At 39.2% G+C, this 20,665-nt stretch overlaps 1 protein-coding gene and 1 pseudogene across 3 annotated transcripts in view; one reads left to right on the top strand and one right to left on the bottom strand.

The window, feature by feature from the left end:
* Window positions 1-738: 738 nt before the first annotated feature.
* Window positions 739-5,785, top strand: LOC101340824 (uncharacterized; annotated as a pseudogene).
* A 1,435-nt stretch (window positions 5,786-7,220) lies between these two features.
* The window catches only part of AP4E1 (adaptor related protein complex 4 subunit epsilon 1), a 93,604-nt gene continuing 80,159 nt past the window's right edge, over window positions 7,221-20,665 (bottom strand). For all 3 annotated transcript variants that reach the window (XM_023732474.1, XM_004377659.2, XM_023732475.1), the window contains 4 exons: window positions 16,435-16,989; window positions 12,567-12,757; window positions 10,950-11,107; window positions 7,221-10,770 (listed from right to left, as the gene is read on the bottom strand). In XM_023732474.1, the coding sequence (XP_023588242.1) occupies window positions 10,610-10,770; window positions 10,950-11,107; window positions 12,567-12,757; window positions 16,435-16,989 (1,065 nt within the window). In that variant the 3' untranslated portion in view covers window positions 7,221-10,609. The remainder of the gene's footprint in view (window positions 10,771-10,949; window positions 11,108-12,566; window positions 12,758-16,434; window positions 16,990-20,665) is intronic.

Raw genomic sequence — 20,665 nt, 5'->3', positions numbered from 1 at the left:
GGGAAGGGATAAGACAAACTTTCTGGGATAATGGAAATGTTTCAAAGCTTGAGAGGGATGTGAGTTATATGGGTGTATCTATTTGGTGAAGTTAAACAGTTAAGATTTGTACATTGCAATGTATGCAAATAGAAGAACCATAAGAAACAATCAAGTAGGGGGCAGGGTCTGGGGAGGTATAGAAGAAACAGGACTGGCAGAATGTTTATAGTTGTTGAAGCTGGATGATGGTACATGGGTTTCATTATAATACTCTCTATTTTGTATATGTTTGAATTTTTTATAATAAAAAGTTTAAGAAACTATTGCAATTCAGATATTCCCAATTAGCCCTCTTTTATTTATGGTGGCAGCTATCATAGGAAATGCAAGTAATATTCAATGTCCTAATCATCTTCCACAAAATCTGAATCCATAAGAAAGTTAATATCAGAGAAATCCTTTATAGTCTAATTTAGTGCTGTTAAGTGATTCTGGCAAGTGCTTCGACCTGCCAAGTACTCTCTGTTACAGGTCTTTATAAACAACAAGAGGCTAGGGCCTAATATTGCCACAATCACTTTTAGCCCCTCTTTCTTTACATATAAAAACCTAGGTACTTCAGGGTTCTGGGATATACATATTCTCTAACTGCAGATAAAGATTGGTCAAATATTTGGGTTTAAATCATTTCATCTTTCCTGTAACTCACAATAGCTGTTCTGTCTAATCCAATCAACCATTAATCAGTCAAGTAAGATGGGGAAAAAATTAAATTCTCATACCTTGATATCTGTCATCAACGGGAACCAGCTTGTTCCAGCCACTGGTTTTGCCCTTACCTTCACTAAATTATGTGGTAGAAATTCAGACCAAATGCCTTCTGCTAAGAATATATATGCCTTGTCTCCATTCCTTAAATATCCAGTCCACCCTTTCTACTTGTCATATAAGGAATGTTGTTGTTGTTGTTAGGTGCCACTGAACCGGTTCCAACTCACAGCAACCCTATGTGCAATAAAACAAAACACTGCTCAGTCCTGCACCATCCTCAGAATTGTTGCTATGTTTGAACCCATCGTTGCAGCCACTATGTCAACCTATCTCAGTGAGGGTCTTCCCCTTTTTCGTTGACCCTCTACTTTACCCAGCATGATGTCATTTTCCAGCAACTGGTCTCTCCTGGTAACATGTCCAAATTATGTAAGACAAAGTCTCACCATCCTCCCTTCTAAGGAGCAATCTGGCTCTATTTCTTCCAAGACAGATGCGTTTGTTCTTCTGGCAGCCCATGGCATATTTAATATTCTTCATCAACACCATATTCAAAGGCATTAATTCTTCTATGGTCTTCCTTATTCACTGTTCAGCTTTCACATGCATATGAGGCAACAGAAAATACCATGGCTTGGGTCAGGTACACCCTAGTCCTCAAATGACATTCTTGCTTTTCAACACTTCAAAGAAGTCTTTTGCAGCAGATTTGCCTAATGCAATATGTCGTTTGATTTCTTGACTGCTGCTTCTATGGGCATTGATTGTGAATCCAAGTAAAATGAAATTCCTAACAACTTCAATATTTCCTCCTTTTATCATGATGTTGCTTATTGGTCCAGTTGTGAGGATTTTTGTTTTCTTTATGTTGAGGTGTAAGCCATACTGAAGGCTGTAGTCTTTGATCTTCATCAGTAAGTGCTTCAAGTTCCTCTTAACTTTCAGCAAGCAAGGTTATATCTTCTGCATATCAAAGGTTGTTAATGAGTCTTCCTCCAATCCTGATGCCACATTCTTCTTCATATAGTCCAGATTCTCAGATTATTTGTTCAGCATACAGATTGAATAAGTATTCTGAAAGGATACAACCGTAATACACACCTTTCCTGATTTTAAACCACACAGTATCCCCTTGTTCTGTTTGAACGACTGCTTGTTCTATGTACAGGTTCTGCATGAGCACAATTAAGTGTTGTGGAATTCTCACTCTTTGCTACGTTATTTTTCATTTCTTATGATCCACATAGTTTGAATGCCTTTGCATGGTCAATAAAACACAGGTAAACATCTTTCTGGTATTCTCTGCTTTCAGCCAAGATCCATCTGACATCAGCAATAATATCCCTCATTCCACGTCCTCTTCTGGCAGTTCCCTGTTGATGTACTACTGCACATTTTTTTAATTATCTTCAGCAAAATTTTACTTGCATGTGATATTAATGATATTGTTCGATAATTTCCACATTCTGTTGGATCACTGTTCTTTGGAATGAGCACAAATATGAATTTCTTCCAGTAGGTTGCCCAGGTAGCTGTCTTCCAAATTTCTTGGCATAGACGAGTGAGTGATTCCAGCATAGTATCCGTTTGTTGAAACATCTCAGTCGATATTCTGTCAATTCCTGGAGCCTTGTTTTTCACCAGTGCCTTCAGTGCAGCTTAGACTTCCTCCTTCAGTACCATGGGTTCTTGATCACACGCTACCTCCTGAAATGGTTAAACGTCAACCAATTCTTTCTGGTACAATGACTGTGTATTCCTTCCATCTTCTTTTGAGGCTTCTTGCATAGTCAACATTTTGCCCATAGAATCCTTCAATATTGCAACTCAAGGCTTGAATTTTTTCTTCAGTTCTTTCAGCTTGAAAAATGCCAAGTGTATGCTTCCCTTTTGGTTTTCTAACTCCAGGTCTGTGCACATTTCATTATAATACTTTACTTTGTCTTCTTGAGCTGCCCTTTGAAATCTTCTGTTCAGCTCTTTTACTTCATCATTTCTTCCATTCGTTTTAGCTACTCTACATTCAAGAACACGTTTCAGAGTCTCTTCTGACATTCATTTTGGTCTTTTCTTTCTTTCCTGTCTTTTGAATGACCCTTTGCGTTCTTCATATATGATGTCCTTGATGTCACACCACAACTCGTCTGGTCTTCAGTCATTAGTATCAATGCGTCGAATCTATTCCTGAGGTGGTCTCTAAATTCAGGTGAGATATACTCAAGGTTGTATTTTGGCTCTCGTGGACTTGTTTCAATTTTCTTCAGCTTCAACTTGAAGTTGCATAGGAGCAATTGATGGTCTGTTCCGCATTTGGTCCCTGGCCTTGTTCTGACTGATGATATTGAGCTTTTCCATGGTCTCTTTCCACAGATGTAGTTGATTTGATTCCTGTGTTTTCCAACTGGTTACATCTACGTGTATGTTTTTATAGTTGCAGTTAATGTTGTTGAAAAAAATCAGTCATTTGTCTGGCAAAATTCTATCGTGTAATCTCTGGCATCGTTTCTATCATCAGGGCCATATTTTCCCACAGCTGATGCGTTTCCAGCTTTCACATTCCAATCACCAGTAATTATGAATATACGTTAGATCAATTTCAGACTGCAAAAGTTGGTAAAAATCTTCAATTTCCTCAGCTTTAAAGGTGCTCCAGGAAACTCATGATGTTTGATATCATCTGTACTCTCTCCACCCCCAGCCTCATCTTCTCTGTGTGGAGCCACAATCCTTAAGTTCTCAGGGTCTTCTGGGACTTACCTTTTGGGTGCCCTCCTACCTTGAATCCATGCACCTACCATAAAAAGTTTTCTGTGCGATGCGTACAAAACACATTTCCTTTTAAGTAACTCAAACCTTCCTGCAGCTTTATCCCAGACGGCCTGTTCCTTTCAAGCTTTCCTAATACTGTTGATGTTATTAAAGTATAGGTGTCCCTCTCATTATCATAGTGCTCACTTTTCTAAAGAAATACATGATGCTGATTTAGCTGGTAAGGCTACTTTATCATACTCACTAGCTCTCTATCTTTAACTTCCTTGATCAAATGTCCACTGCTTTCTGTCCTAGTACAAGTTCTTTAGGTCAATAAAACTTAAGAGACATCTAAGCACTTGACTACTAGCCAAAAGGTTTGCGCTTCACACCCACCCAGAAGCTCCTCAGAAGACAGGCCTAGCGATCTACTTCAGAAAGGTCACAGCCTTGAAAATCCTGCGGAGCAGTTCTACTCTGCACAAGGGAGTCACATGAGTCGGAATGGACTGGATGGCAACTAACAACAACAACATCATAATACAAAAAAGTCACCCCCATTGTAATATCATCTGTAATCACATTGCATTTGCAGAGAGTATCTCTTAAATGACATGGCAAAATCTTATGACATAACTTTGATTTAGAAGATAAAACTGCAGCTATTATCCCCATCCTTGAGTAAAAAGAATGTTACCCAGCTGGAGCTGGACTCTTACGGACTCACAAGGACTCAAAATGACACATCAACTAGGCCCTGTGGTATAAAAACAACAGCTAGAACAATCTTGTAAAAATATCTTTTATGGACTCTTTCACATAAACAAATCATAAACAGAGCACAAAAGACCCACATACTTTCCATTCTTATGTTTTTCTATTAGTGTTTAGTGAGTAGTAAGATTTGTTGGACCAGTGAAGACCCTCCTGACTGTCGCTACTGAAACGTGTACCAAAGATTATTAAGAAAGACAGTTCAAAATGTAGGGCATGGTGATTCAGCCGTTTTGAACAAATCTGTGAACAGGTGAAGCTTTCAATGATTTTACCCATTTGTAATGTTAATATATATTGATGATTCTGTAACATTCCTCAGACTCGGACAGACACAGCTCTGGCAGCATGCTGGTCCATTCCCACTTTTGCCTCTCTGAACATCTATTGAATAAAATCTTTCTTCTTGCTTTACCATAACTTTGTGGTGATTTCACCCTAGGACACCTTTCAGGCTGGTAGAGGTCTCATCCAGCAGTCATGCTTCCTGTCTCCCATCTGGTACAAACTGGCATAAGTTACTTTCATTAGAAACTCCTTCTGCTGATTTATATCTATAAACTAGACCAGACGCCTTGGAGAAAGTAGAGGTCCAGTAACAAAGCATTTGCCATTTCTACAATGGGCAGTCTTCACTTGTACAGTTCAGTGACATTAATTATGTTCATCATGTTGTTCAACCATCACCACATACCCTTTTTGACTGATTTTGTTTCCCAGACTCCCAGCTGATATCGGACTGTGCCACCCACCTCCATCCTGCAGCAGCTTGCACCAGTGTAGCTAAGGCTGAGAGAGTGCTGGTGCCCATCCACGTGGCCCGAGGGCCTCTACTACACATACACATACATTTAGCTCCTAGCCATCTCGCAGTGCTTCAGGCAGGACACCTACGAGCTCATTATCCCCTGAATCCTGTGGGTGTACAACCAGCGGGGCCAGGCCCTGTGCCTGGGTGCCCGACCAGCGAACGCCATCTTCATCTACCACTGCAAGACCCTGCTCACCTGGCTGCTGCTGGCCCGGTGACAGCCCTGGGAGTCCCTCCTGCACTTCGAGGCCACCAAAATTCCCTTCCGGCCCTGGACCAGCATGAAGGAGGCATCCAGCTGGTGCGCAAGCTGGGCATGCTGGACTGGATCTACCATGACCCACCCGCGGCCTCCTCGTGGGACCACGCACCCCAGCGACTGGCGCCGGAGGTCGTGCCCTTCACCCAGGGCCTCCGGCGGTGGCTGCTGATTGCCAAGCCCTCGTAGCTGCGGCTCTCGCTGGTCGGCCTGCTGGGCAAGGCCATGAAGGTGCTGCAGGCGATGATGAAGATCCAGACCATTGCTGACGTTGGCCTATTGGGGCGCGAGAACCAGCCCAGCCGCCCCTGGCTCATGCTGGCCCCCGCCCCCACCACCACCACGCGCAAGACCTCGTGGGCTGGCTGCTGGGCCACTGCGTGCCCGAGAAGATGGAGAAGCAGCCCACCAAGGTGCTCGTGGAGCTATACATTTAGGGCAGCGCCGCCACAGAGAAGAAGCCCCGCCGTCTTGACCAGGCCTGCGGGGAGGAGTCGCCCATGCGCCACGATTTCGATTTCGTTGAGGCTGCCCAGCCCCAGGAGGGCCGCATATTGGCAACTGGGGGCAGGGAGGGGGGTAGAGAGCTGTATTCAGGATAAATGGGACATAGAGTGTATGTAGAGTGAACGCGAATCCTTCCCTGCACATCCCCATGATGAACAGATGGCCTTCGCACTTTCTGTGGGGCAGACCACGCCCTGCCGGAGCCCAGAAAAGAGGAGTGTGCTCGTCCCCTGCCACTCCTGTGCGTTCACTGACCAGAGCTTGATGGTGGAGGGCAGTGTGCAAGAGCTCTAGGTGCGTGGTCAGTTCACTTCCGCCTGTGCAGCAAAGGGGGTGGGCACAGCGGGGCCCCCACCGCTATGCCACGTGGGCCCTCGAAGCACTACGGGCCAAGCAGAGAGACCCTTGAAGTAGTCCTTTTTTTTAAAGCTTTTGAAAAATGCAGCCCTTTTTTTAGTTCCCTTTTTTTAAGCGTATAGGACACTTTTAGTGGCGCTCATTTCCTTTCTTGCAATGGTTTTTCTCAAGAGCCTTTTCTGTACTGACTTTCCCCTGTAATTCTGGATGTTGGGAGCCACAGTGCTGGGCACGTGGGCACCATTAAATGGCCAGTGCATTTAAAAAAATAAAACCACCAGATGGCTGTTCTTTACTTCTGGGAAATTAAAAAAAGAATTGCAGGATCACTGACTTTGGGTGGCCAGGTCTCTCCAGTCATTGATTAATAACTGAGTGCCTATCATGTACCAGGCAAAAGGACAAAAAAATATACACATGCTGAGTTTCTGTTGAGGGTGATGACAAAAATCTGGGAAGAGATAGTGGTGATGGCTGCACAAAATGATGAGCAGAATTCACGTCACTGAACTGTACATGTAAAAAATGCTGAAATGGCAAATGTTTTGTTATATATATTTGTACATTAAAAAAAATCAGTTATATGAAGAGGAAGTCAATTATAGGGGACCAAGTGTTATGGAGGTATGTCAGCCAGTTAATTAAAAAAACTGTTATTCTTGTGGGAGAAGAAGATTGAAATGGCAAATATTCTGTTATATATATTTTTACAATAAAAAAACACACATGGTCCTAATCATAAAAAGCTCAGTCTCTCAGTATGCATACAAATAAACAAGAAACTATCATACAACCATTAACCCTGGCCCATTTGGCTGCAGGCCACTCCTACCTTTCAACAAACCTCTTCTTTTCAATTACTACAGTGGGTGTGGTGCACTGAAGTATCTTTTTTCATCAGTCCCCCCAAAATGGGTCAAGTCTCAAAACTTTTTTCCTGTTATACTATAATTACAGCCAACAAGAGGTGTAAGTCAGTGAGGTTTAAACCCCATTTCTGATCTGGCTGTGTATTAGGATACATAGTGCAGAGACGGCCAGGAGACTCCCTCTCTGGTCACTGAGTTTCCGACAGGTTTACTGTGTTTCCTGCATCTTGAGGCATTAGAGAAGGAGAACACACTGCTTTGAATGCTCTGGTCAGCTTGGATGCAAGCTGGGGACATGGGCAGGCATCTGAGGATTAGTCCACACTCTAACCTGCTGAAGGCCCACAAAGTTCTCTCTGTGAACATGATACAGGAATATCAGGATCTTTACTTTTAACCAATTAGACCAGATTCTTTGGGGTTGTAATGAGTAAATTATTCTTTCCACCCCACACCAATTACTTCTGCTCTTTTTTTGGTAATGCCTATCAAATTACTGCTTAAATAGTATTACTTATTATTCAGCTATTTAGATAATAAAGAATACATAGACCAAAAAAAAGTATAGATTTCTTTGTATTTATTACATGTTTAACTGAACTTTTCAAATTACAGAATTCAACTCCAAAGTAAGGTAATCAATGCCTGTTGTTATTCACTTGCATTTTTCCCATGTTAAAATCTTAACACAGCAAAACACCTTAAAGACACGTGAATAGATTCAGTACACCTTCAGTGGCTCACAATCATGACACAACGACCACATCTATCCATAATAATATAAGGCCAATAGCTTAATATTTTAAAATGTTAACGACATAAAATAAAACGAAAAAACAAAATACTGCACTTTGACCATAACTGTTTTGGTTAAGTGGCAGAATATTGTTTAAAATAAGGCTTCTCTGCAGAGCATACAATGTGCTTGGCAAGCTGAGCACATCAATGCTCTAATCGCCGCTTAACTCCCACAGGCAGTTTCTCTAGAAGGATCCTATCCTGCTCGGAGTCTCTGATCTGCCTGCCTCCACAGGGACCATTTGGCCAGGAGCTCGACCCTTTCTGCTCCACCTGCTCATAAGGCTACCCTTGATTCTCCCCCAGATTCACACTTGCTGCCATCTCCATTCTCAGCAAAGATGCCTAGCCCAGAACTCACCACGGAGCATCCCCACCACAGCTCCTGCCCTAGATGTTGCTCCATTCACTCAACTAAATTGCAACTATAACGCAAAGAGAATGAGTCCACTCACAAAAATCATTCTCCCTATTTTTTAGTTACATATCCTACAATTCAAAAAAACTTGGTGATACCTGATTTAGAATTCAAAACATTGAGTTTAGGCAGAATATAAACTGAAGTTCTTTAAAATCTACTTTTTTCTATTAGTTGCTTGTTTTTGAAATTATAAAAATATAAAAATTGTAAACATTCTGCTAAACATTTCAGTTAGAAACCCTGTCACGTTGCTTTTTATTTAGAAGGTTCAGAAAGAACACAAGTGACACCATATTCCCTTTGGCTGACCCCAAAATCACGTTCCCAGCCCTAAACCTCCCATTACACATCTTCCACCATGGAAGGCTCTGTACACCAAGCACATCTATCGCGACAACTGCTGACGCCACTCATGAACACACTCTGTAACAAAGCAGCAGACAAGCTCACTGGAATCTCTCCCAGACAGCTGTCCATCTGCTTGCTAGGCGTCTTACACCCACTGCTCCACACCTGATTCAGGCTCAGTGGCCGTGCCAACACATGGAAGGAAGGACACACAAAAACTGGAGCACCTCCTCTGCCACAACACTGCATTCTTTTTTGCAAAGTGAGAAGGGACTTCCTCTCTTTGTCTGAGTAACAGCAGAATCAGCTAAGGAGCTGAGGGGAGGGATGCTGCTGACAGAGGTAGGAATAAAAGGAAAGCTAATGAGCCCACCCCACCAGTGTCCACCACACCCCCCGGAGTCAGCACATTCCCTTCACCACAACACTGTTGGGAGCTTGAGGAGTCGTCCGATTTTCTACTCGAAAGGAGGAATCACTGCAGGAAATTCCAGTCACTTATCATTATTCTTGTAGCAAGGTTTTACCATATGTTTTTAAAAGAATGAAATTAACAAGATGTTACAATTTAAAATGAGTAATTTAAAGTTAATCATGAAAAAAAAACACTGTCTTTGTTTTTTGAGGGGAATACTCTAAGACACAAATGACTAATGAAATCTATCAGCTATGGGGAAGCCCCTTAGTATCTTTATCAGCTATGATTAATGACATAACCTAAAACCAGAATTCCTGACCATGGTGATAAACAGTACCAATTAACCAGAGTATTAACTGCAATGACTTAAAACTACATTACTGAATAGTCTCCATGGTGAAGTTTCAGAAAAAGTGAAATAATAAATATTTCCCACAGCACCATAAGGTTTTGTAAAATACTATTTCAGTTTTTAATATTAATGTAAAATCTCAATATTTTGGTCCATCATTCACTAAGCTTAATATCTTCTTTTACTGGTTAACAGTTCTGACAGAGGCCAAATAGGCACAACTATAAGATGAAAAGGACATATTTTACTGAGGAACCTGTATGGTATACTTCAAGACAGTCACTGCTTCGGCTATATCCATTGAGTACCAGTGGCTTCAAAGGCCAGGAAGGACGGCTCTGCCATTTATCTAAGCCCCAAATTTAAACTGGCCAAAAGAACTTAAGTGGTAACTAAGATATTCGCCATAACTCAAAAGTCCTTTTATATCTGCCTGCTTTGGTACTGTGTGCTCTTACGGGTTTTGTTTCTGTAATATTTAATAAATGGCTCTGAGTTTTTAAAATAAGAATACAGTGATTCACCTTGAATTTTAAAAATAAATGCAGTTGGAAAACAAATTTTACAGTCAAATTATATAGAATTATGTGTAACAAATTCTATATAATAAAAACATTTTATCACAGATTGGTTCCCCCCTATTTCCAGCATGCTCATGGATTCCCTACAAATGCCAGTGTGGGCTATACCAACTTAGTTCAGCACGGATCTAAGCAAAACATAACTGAAAGTACTGATTTGCCCACCAAAAAGGATACACTGCATTCCAAAGCCAAACATGAATTAGGTTTGGTATAGCAATTTTGTCTCCTCTCCCTTATCGCAGACAACTAAGACTTGGCTGTACTACAAATCAGCTAGCACTAGAGGAAATCTGCTATAAAATTATTTATAATAAAATAAATATTTTCAATCCCTCTACACTAAGTGATATATAAATCATTAGCAGTTTATAACATTAGCTTAGGTCACTTTTTTTGGACCCAAACATACTGTACAGTCCTGAGTAAAAGGTTAAGGATACAGCTTCTTGGGGATCCTTCTTGACCAGGAATCGTAAGACACATAAAACCACAACTCATAATAATCCCCATTTTCATTAGAAGTACCATGAGTTCTTTTTACTTTGGTAAATAACTTTATCTGTGTAAACCTTTTATTGTGATGGAGAAAACATGAGCAGAGCTTCTGCTAGGACCCCTCCATCACTTTTTGACACTGATACAGTACATAGTCGGGAAGAGCAGAGCAGGAGGATCTGAACCACAGGGCTAGTACATCAGCATGAACTCGGAAATGCAGCAGGCAGGGCATGGATGGGAGCAGCTGACAGGCCAACAGCCCTTCATTGTCTGCAATAAAACACAAATTTTACATTTTTTAACTTAGTCTGAACAACACACTCATTGGAAAGTTTCTCCTAACAGGGAACACAGCTCTAAGAAACCTGACGCTCGTCAGAGTTAGTGGGTGCTCCGACTGTGAGAAAGCCCCCACAAACACAGGGCTGCCTTTTTATAACTGTACCAACCTATAACGTCAACAATATGAAGTCTCAGCTTCTGTTGCAGGGTCTTTAGGGCAGAAGGCAGAGCAGCTTGAGATTCTGACATTTTTACATTTTGCTTCACATCATTTGCAAAGGATAACCAAAGTCTGCCAAAGTCTTCAGTAGAGATTTTTAATGGTCTGAAAATAATTTTCAAAATTAGATTTATGCTCAGAAGAATAAAATGATTCTAAACAAGCAAACAAATCATTTCAAATGAAACATGAGAATAAAACATACAATCATTATAAATGTGCATCCCATAAAATTTACGTTTTTAAACCCAATGAAATAAAATAGTGAAAGCAGATGTTATTAAACTGCAAATGTCTTTTCAGTAAAATCACTCAGTTCTCTACTAGTCGTTCTAGTAGACTTTTCCAATTAATTTCATTAATCTTCAAATACAATATAAAACTTTTCTTTCATGTATACTTAGTATTTGGGGATAATGAGATACTCTATCATAGTCACATAAAAGAGTAGGAACACAAAGACCCAGTACCTTGTAGAAACTAGACTAACAAAGAATTTTAACAAACGTATTAAAAAACAATGGCTCATGAGACTAAAGGTCAAATAGTTAACTGGATATCTCTGGGAGTGGGATTTTAGGAAACTTTTATATTATATTTTTCTATAACACTTGAATTTCTATAATAAGTACCTATTGACTTTATAATCAGGAAAAATATTTTTAATTAAAGATACATGATTTTACTAAATGCATAGAACTGTTAGAGTTACATATATTGTGCTTCTTAAGGTTACTAATGCTCACTGCGATGGGATATACCTTCACAGCCAGAGAATGGAAGCTTTTTGAAGGCTGGATTCTATTTTATACAGCATCACTGGCATAAATACCTTGGCAAATTCATCAACACATTTACTAAAAGACTGTAAAGCATGAGCAAAAATCACGGCAGTGTAAACAACACAAGTGGATGTACAGAGGTTAAAAATTTTACAAGTATTATTTTGTATTCTTGGTTAACACAGCCTTTACTTAAAAAATGTTCAAATACAGTACAATATATTTATAAAACTAAAAGACGGCAGAATAACTAAGAGACTGTTTTCAGTTCTGTTGATAACACTGCATGGTGTCTCACATAATGCTAAAAACTTACTGCATGTTTAATAAAAAGTTGGTAAATACTGTTGTCTGCAGATCTCTAAAGCTTAATGAACAGATTTTATGAAAGAATTAATCAGATGAATGAAATACAAATTGAGACAAACTTTTAAAACTTAAAAAAACAAAAACAAAACCATGAGTCATCTTTGAAGTTACTTCAGTTTAAATGTTACTTCCTCTCCGAAGTGTTCCCAGATCACCAACTGACCCCAACTAAATCAGGTCCCACATTATAAACTTCTCATTGTACCATTTACCTCCCCTTCACAGCACAATGAGTAACTACATATGTGTTTACGTGATTGTTCAGTATCTCCCTCCCTAGACTGGAAGCTCCCTGAAAGTAGTGACTGTGTCCATTTTTGTCACAACCTAGCATTGTGCCTCTGTCGAGAGAAGATACTCAATAAATATTTGCTGAATGAATAACTTGAATTAACATTCCAGAAAATATTTACCTAATAAAATCTAGTAGTGATAAGGTTACTGAAAATTCCAGCTGAGCAGAACGACTATCTATCATTTGATAATTTATAAAACCAGAAAGAGTCCCTTCTGTAAAAGGTTTTTCCATCTGCACACTATGTTGAAAACTTTTCGTGCTTTCTGCTTCTATTATTGGCAAACAGCATTCAGGTTGTTCAGTGATCTGTAAATACAAGGAATAAAAGTATTGAAAAAAAAAGGATCAATACATATTATATGGATACCAATTTTCTATTTAATTGAAGCAGTAAAAAGCATACTAATGTGAGAAATTAATAACAAACTACATTACAAAGATGCCTGACAACTTCACTTAAGAAAAATTCCCTACAATGTCAGGAGCCCTAATACATGGCATAAACACAATACGAACCATAAGGAACAATGCACAAGCACAAGAAAAGAGACTAGATAATTGGGAGCTCCTAAAAATCAAATACTTATGCTCATCAAAAGTCTTCACCAAAAGAGTCAAAAGACAACCTAAAGACTGTGAAAAAAATTTTGGCTACGACAAATCCGATCAGCGTCTAATCTCTACAATCTACAAGATACTGCAAAGCCTCAACAACAACAAGACAAATAACCCAATTAAAAAATAGGCAAAGGATATGAACAGGCACTTCTCCAAAGAAGATATTCAGGTGGCTAACAGGCACATGAAGCAATGCTCACAATCATCAGCTATTAGAGAAATACAAATCAAAACTACAATGAGATATTAATTCACCCCAACAAGGCTAGCATTAATCCAAACAACACAAACTAATAAATGTTGGAGAGGCTGTGGAGCGACTGGAACACTTACACACTGTTGGTGGGAATGTAAAATGGTACAACCACTTTGGAAATCGATTTGGCGCTTCCTTAAAAAGCTAGAAATAGATGTACCATATGATCCAGCTATCTCACTCCTTGGAATATATCCTAGAGAAATAAGAGCTGTCACACGAATAGATATATGCACACCCATGTTCACTGCAGCACTGTTCACAATAGCAAAAAGATGGAAACAACCGAGGTGCCCATCAACGGACGAATGGATAAACCAATTATGGTATATCCACACAATGGAATACCATGCAACGATAAAGAACAATGATGAAGCCATGAAACATCTTATAACATGGAGGAAGCTGGAGATCATTATGCTGAGTGAATTTAGTCAGTCACAGAGGGACAAATATTGTATAAGACCACTATTATAAGAACTCAAGACAAGGTTTAAACACAGAAGAAAACATTCTTTGATGGTTACAAGGGTGGGTAGGGAGGGGGAGGGTTACTTTCTAACTAGATAATAGATAAGAATTATCTTAGGTGAAAGGAAGGACAGCACTTACTACAGGGGAAGTTGGCACAACTGGACTAAACCAAAGCTAAGAAGGTTCCTGAATACAATCAAACACCTGAGGGATACAGTAGCAGAGGCAGGGGCCTGGGGAACATGCTTTCAGGGGACATCTAGGTCAACTGGCATAACAAAGCTTATTAAGAAAATGTTCTCCATCCTACTTTGGTGAGTAGCATCCGGGGTCTTAAAAGCTTGCAAGCGGCCATCTAAGATGCATCATTGGTCCCAACCACCTGGAGTAAAGGAGAATGAAGAACACCAAAGACACAAGGAACACAAGAGACAGAAAGGGCCACATAAACCAGAGACTTCATCAGCCTGAAACCAGAAGAACTAGATGGTGCCTGGCTACCACCAATGACCGCCCTGACAGGGAACACAACAGAGAGTCCCTGATGGAGCAGGAGAAAGGTGGGGTGCAGAACTCAAATTCTAGTAAGAAGACCAGACTTAATGGTCTGACTGTGACTGGAGGTACCCCAGAAAGCATGGCCCCTGGATTCTCTATCAACCCAGAACTAAAACAATTTCCAAGGCCAACTCTTCAGATAGGGATTGGGTTGGACTGTGAGGCATAAAGTGATACTCGTGAGGAGTGTGCCTCTTAGCTCAAGTAGATACAAGAGACTAAACAGGCAGCTTCTGTCCGGAGGTGAGATGGGAAGGCAGAGAGGGTTAGGAGCTGGTTGAATGGACATGGGGAATCAGTGGGGGAAAGGAAGAGTGTACTGTCACAGTATGGGGAGAGCAATTAGAGTCACGTAACAATGTATGTATAAATTTTTGTATGGGAAAAAAAAAAAGAAATACTTTGAACATGAAAATTTCCTTGCTCCCTGATGGAGCAGGAGAAAAGTGGGGTGCAGAACTCAAATTCTAGTAAAAAGACCAGACTTAATGGTTTGACTGAGACTGGAGGGACCCCGGAACACACGGCCCCCAGACTCTCTGTTAGCCCAGAACTGAAACCATTCCCGAGTCCAACTCTTCAGATAAAGATTAGACTGGACTATGGGGCATAAAATGATACTCGTGAAGAGTGTGCTTCTTGGCTCAAGTAGATACATGAGACTAAATGGGCGGCTCCTGTCCAGAGGCGAGATGAGAAGGCAGAGAGGGTCAGGAGCTGGTTGACTAGACGTGGGAAATCAGGGGTGGAAAGGAGGAGTGTGCTGTCACAGTATAGGGAGAGTAACTAGGGTAACAAAACAACATAGGTATACATTTTGTATGAGAGACTAACTTGAATTGTAAACTTTTACTTAAAGCACAACAATAACAAAAAAAAGAAAAATTCCCTAGCATACATACTTAAAAAATAATAGTATACAGGTGCAAATTATGTAACAAATAGCATTATAATTAAAATATGTAATTTTTTTAAAAGATTATTAAATTCCAGTCTTGTGGCTCTCAATCCTGGCTGGCACCAGATTTTCATAGCTAGAAGCTTTAATCAAAAAAAAAAAAAAACAAAAAAAAAAACGGTGTCTTCTCTTCTCCTCCTCCACCGCTACTCAAGCTCTGGCTGTAGAGCTCAGGCAACTAGACAGGTGATTTTGTTTTCAAGTTCCACTGGTGATCCATTGTAATACACATATAGAGTCAGAAACTTCTGCCCAGTCAGTAGCCCATGCAATGTATCAGTCAACACATTGTAGCTCAAAGAAGAAACTGGTTCAGTTTTATAAAAGACTGATATACTGGTCAAACTCCACCAAGGACATCCAAACAATAATACAATAAGCCATACATCCAGAAATCACAATGACAATCTCTTGGAACTATGATAGAGACAAAACTGATACCCATGTACTAAGTACAGAATAAATCAGTGAGAGAAAAAGAGGAATTTAACAGTATACACATTTATTGTTCAATATTCTTACTCCCTGATATTCTTGGATTTATGCAAGCTTAATGATATGAGAATTTTGTTTAGGTGTTTATGACAAGAATGAATGAAACATTTAAACAGTGCAGGAAAAGAATGTAAAATACACCCTTAAAGTAACACAGTAACACTAACATGTGCCATGTAGGCTATAAGCAATACACAGACATTATCTCATTTAATCTGCAGCCAACAGGAACACAATATCAGTATCCTCATTTGACAGATGTGGAAACTGAGGTACTAAGCAATTAAATAACTTGTCCATGGTAACACAGCTAATACATACCAGAGGCAAGATTCAAAGCCAGCAGTCTGAGTCCAGAGACTACATTCTTCACTACCATGCTCTATTAAAACTCACTTTATATCTATGGCCTTCCCCAATACAATCTTTATCATGTTTCCTTCTTTGTCTCTTTTGAATAATTCTTCCCCACTAAGAGTAATAAAAAAATTTGTCACACTTTTTGCTTTTGTTGTGAGATAAGAAAATGTGGAAGAAAAAAATTTTTTCATCAGAAGAGCTAACTGCAGAAACACTAAGCACTGTCCATATAAGGCAGATATGATGAACCATTCATTGTCTTACCTTGAAATTCTCTGCAGGAGCAATTTCTAAGTTAGCACTTTTCAATTCTGAACAACTCTTATTAGCAACTGACCAGACCAGCAATAAACAATCATCTTTCCAAATTTTGTACGAAGATACTGATATGGTTTCATTATTACAGACCTCCATGAGATCTGAATGCATGTGTTCAGTAGGCTCTTCCAACAAAGAAGCTACAGAAATTTCATTGGCAGCTGAGGCTGCAGTAGATGGAGAAGGGTGAAAAATTTCCAAGTTGTTATCAGCAAACAAAGAAGGTGCAGACATGCTGCAATTTGAGAGTTTCTCAACCACGGGCAGTTCTGTGAATGATTCAGAATCCAAAAGTTCTGAATTGAGGGAAAATTGCTTTAATTTTTTGTCTCTTCTATCTTGTAAAGTATCCAAATAATAATCTTCTTCATATGCTGCATTTGACAAAGAACTAAAGGAAGAGCAGGTCATATTATGAGTACTGGTTGTTTCTCCGCTGTTTATTTCCTTGGTTTTTGATTTCCTTCTGAACTTGTGAGAGACAGTATCTGCTTTTCCCAGCTGTAAAAATAAAAAATAATATAAAAAATAATTTTTACTGAGCATGAGTTTTAAACATTCTTCTATAATTTTAGATGAATAATTTACTGATTGCTAAGGTTGTATCTATAAACTATAAATTAACAAAGAATCAGAGACGAAGAAAATGTTAAACCCTGGAATTCTAACAGGTACACAACTGATCCATTAGCAAAATCTAATCTCTCATTCAAAACACATATAATCAGAAAAAGAAAAAACGTCAAAAAGTCAATTGTGAACAATTCTAAAAGCCTATTAGATTTCAGAATTTAGATTGCACAGTAAGAAACTGAAATTATACACCTAAAAAATGTTGAACTGGGGCTGCAGAACTCAAATTTTAGTAAAAAGACAGACTTAATGGTCTGACTGAGACTGGAGGGACCCTGGAAGACACGGCCCCTGGACTCTCTGGTAGCCCAAAACTAAAATTATTCCCGAGGTCAACTCTCCAGACAAAGATTAGACTGGACTATGGGACATAAAATGATACTCATGAAGAGTGTGCTTCTTAGCTCATGCAGATACATGAGACTAAACGGGCGGCTCCTGTCCAGAGGCAAGATGAGAAGGCAGAAGGGGACAGGAGCTGGTTGAACGGACACGGGAAATACGGGGTGGAAAGGAGGAGTGTGCTGTCACAGTATAGGGAGAGCAACTAGGGTCACATAACAATGTATGTATAAATTTTTGTATGAGAAACTACTTGAACTGTAAACTTTCACTTAAAACACAATTTAAAAAATGTTGAATGGCAAATGTTGTTATATATATTTTAAAAACAAACAAAAAAAGTGAGAAACCTAGTCATTTTCAGTTTCTAGAACTGTCCTATAGAAGCCTAAGATACCTTCAAATATTACAGGGATGGCCTCAACTCTGGTTTGGTAATCTGTAATAATCACGACTTCATGACATGTGGTCAATTAGGAGGGAAGAAAAATTGGTTTTATCACAACAATCAACTGGTAGTGGCTGACTGGAACACTCAGAAAGAAAGAGTTCTCCTAACTGTTTAATGAAATTTGCTACAGACACAGGAGACAGGAACAGCAAATTCGCCATCCTGTATCTAAACTTGCTGAAGAATGGTCTGCAAATATACGTAAAAAGAGTGATGGTTCAAGAGTTCCCTTGTCTCTCTAAGTCCTATCTACAATCAGTGCACCCTCCTGGAGCCTTCAACATTGGGCGGCCATGCTACACATAATTCTAATGAACCAGAATTCTAATTACCTCTTTCATACCCTCTCCTTTCTCCTCAAGCCCCAGTATCTTCTTCTAACTCTCAACATATGAGTTTGTCTCCTACCTCCCAAGTCAGAACTCATCAAACAAGAGCTAACATTCTATTAAAACAAAAGTAAAAATAAAGGGAAGTGGGGGGGGAGGGACAAAGGACTTCCACTGTCAGTCACGGGACTCAAATTAGATATATATATTAGACTGCTTGATACTGTTCCTCAGGTCATTGATGCTCTGTTAATTTTTTTTTCTCTGTTCTTCTTTTGGATACTTTCCATTACTCTGTCTTCAAGTCATCCAGTTCTGCTGTTAATAAGAAGCTACAGAAATGAGAAGATACTGGAGTGACACTTTATTAACATAGTTACAGAAAAGAAACAGCCAATCTAAAATTGCATGTTCTGAGAAAATATCTTTTAAAAGTGAAGGTGAAATAAAGACTTTTTAGACAAAAGCTAAGAGAATTTGTCACTAGTAGACCTGTTGTGATGGTTCAAGTTGTGTGTCAATTTTTCTAGGCCATGCTTCTCATTGTTTTGGCAGTTATGTAACGATGTAGTTTGGCAGTTGTGTAATGATGTAGTTAGTCATCCTCTATGATGTGATCTGATATGATCAGCCAATCAGTTGTAAGGGACGTTTCCTTGGGGGATATGGCCTGCATCCAACATATATATGGACATTCTGGCAAACTTGCTTTCTTGCTCTGGATCCTGCATCTGATTTGTCATCATCTGACCTCTGGTTTGTGGGACTTGAGCCAGCGGTCTGCCATATTACCTGCCAATCTTGGGATTTGTCACGCTCCACAGCCTGTGAGCCAGCAGCATGCCATCTGACCTGCCAATCCTGGATTAATTGGACTCCTCAGCCTGTGAGCTAGTAGCGTGCCATCTGATCTGCTGCCTTGGGTTTGTTAGCCCCTGCAGCTACGTGAGTCAGGAGAAGCCTTCAACCTAACATCTGACTTGGGACTTGCCAGCCTCTTCAACCACATGAGCCATTTCCTTGAGATAAATCTCTGTCTCCCTCTCTCTATATATATATACACATATAAGTGTATCACAACAGGTCTACTAGTGACAAATTCTCTTAGCCATATATACATACATACACACACACCTGTACTAAAAGACACTTGTACTACAGGAAATGTTTAAGGACATTTTTCAGTTGCAAAGGAAATGATACCAGATGGAAACTTGGATCTATAAAGTTTGAAAAGAGTACCCAAAATGGTAAATATGTGGGAAAATAAAGGAGACATTTTTTGCTCATTTTCAGTTTATTTAAAAGATAGTTAACTATTCAAGGCAAAAATAGTAACAATATATTGTGGGTTTACAAGACGTAAAATGAATGACAATAGCACCACAAAGAACAGGATGAGGGAATGAAAGTATACTGTTATAAAGTTCTTATAGTATACGTGAAGTGGTGTAATATTACTTGAAGGGGGTAAATTAAAGATATATATTATAAAGTCTAGAGCAACAGCTTAAGAAAAAAGGTATAGTTAATAAGTTAACATTCAGATGAAACAGAATACTAAAAATTTCTCAATCTAACAGGAGGAGGGGGAAAAAAGAAGAAAAACAAAAACAGATGGGACAAACAAAAAACCTATGGCAAGATGGCAGCTTTAAACACAATCATAATTATATTAAATGTAAACAGCATAATCATGCAGATTAAAAGAGATTATTAGATGGATAAAAAGCAATATCCATATATTACTGTCTATTATAAACTTGGAAACCCTGGTGGCGTAGTGGTTAAGAGCTATGGCTGCTAACCAAAAGATCGTTAGTTCGGATCCACTAGGCACTACTTGGAAACTCAATGGGGCAGTTCTATTCTGTCCTATAGGGTCGCTATGAGTGGGAATCGACTCGACGGCAACGGGTTTGGTTTTTTCGGTTTTATAAGAAACTCACTTTAAATCCAAAGAAATAGATAGTCTGAAAGTCATAAGATGGAAAACATATTAAGCATAAGAAAGCTAAATGACTTTATTAATTGCAAACATAGTAGAATTCAGAACAAGGATATTACCAGAGATAAATGGATACAAGGTCATTATGATATTACCATTTCATAATGATAAAAGGGTCAATTATCAAGAGGACATAAAAATCCAAAACGAATATGCACATAATAGCAAAGCTTCAAAATACATGAAACCAAAACTGACAGAAATGAGAGACAAATCCACATATATAGTTGGATACTTTTTATACTCTTTTCTTAATAATTGATAGAACAAGTAGACAAAAGATAAGTAAAGATATAAAACACTCAAAAAACACTACCAATCAACTTGACCTAACTGACACTTATGAACTATTCCACCCAACAAGAGAAAAATGTACCATTTCCTTAAGTGCATACAAAACATTCACTAAGATAA

Source organism: Trichechus manatus, unplaced genomic scaffold, assembly GCF_000243295.1.
Source record: "Trichechus manatus latirostris isolate Lorelei unplaced genomic scaffold, TriManLat1.0 scaffold00052, whole genome shotgun sequence".
Classification (NCBI taxonomy): Eukaryota; Metazoa; Chordata; class Mammalia; order Sirenia; family Trichechidae; genus Trichechus; species Trichechus manatus.
The sequence above is the reverse complement of the archived record's forward strand: the minus strand, read 5'-3'. Positions and strand labels throughout refer to the sequence as shown.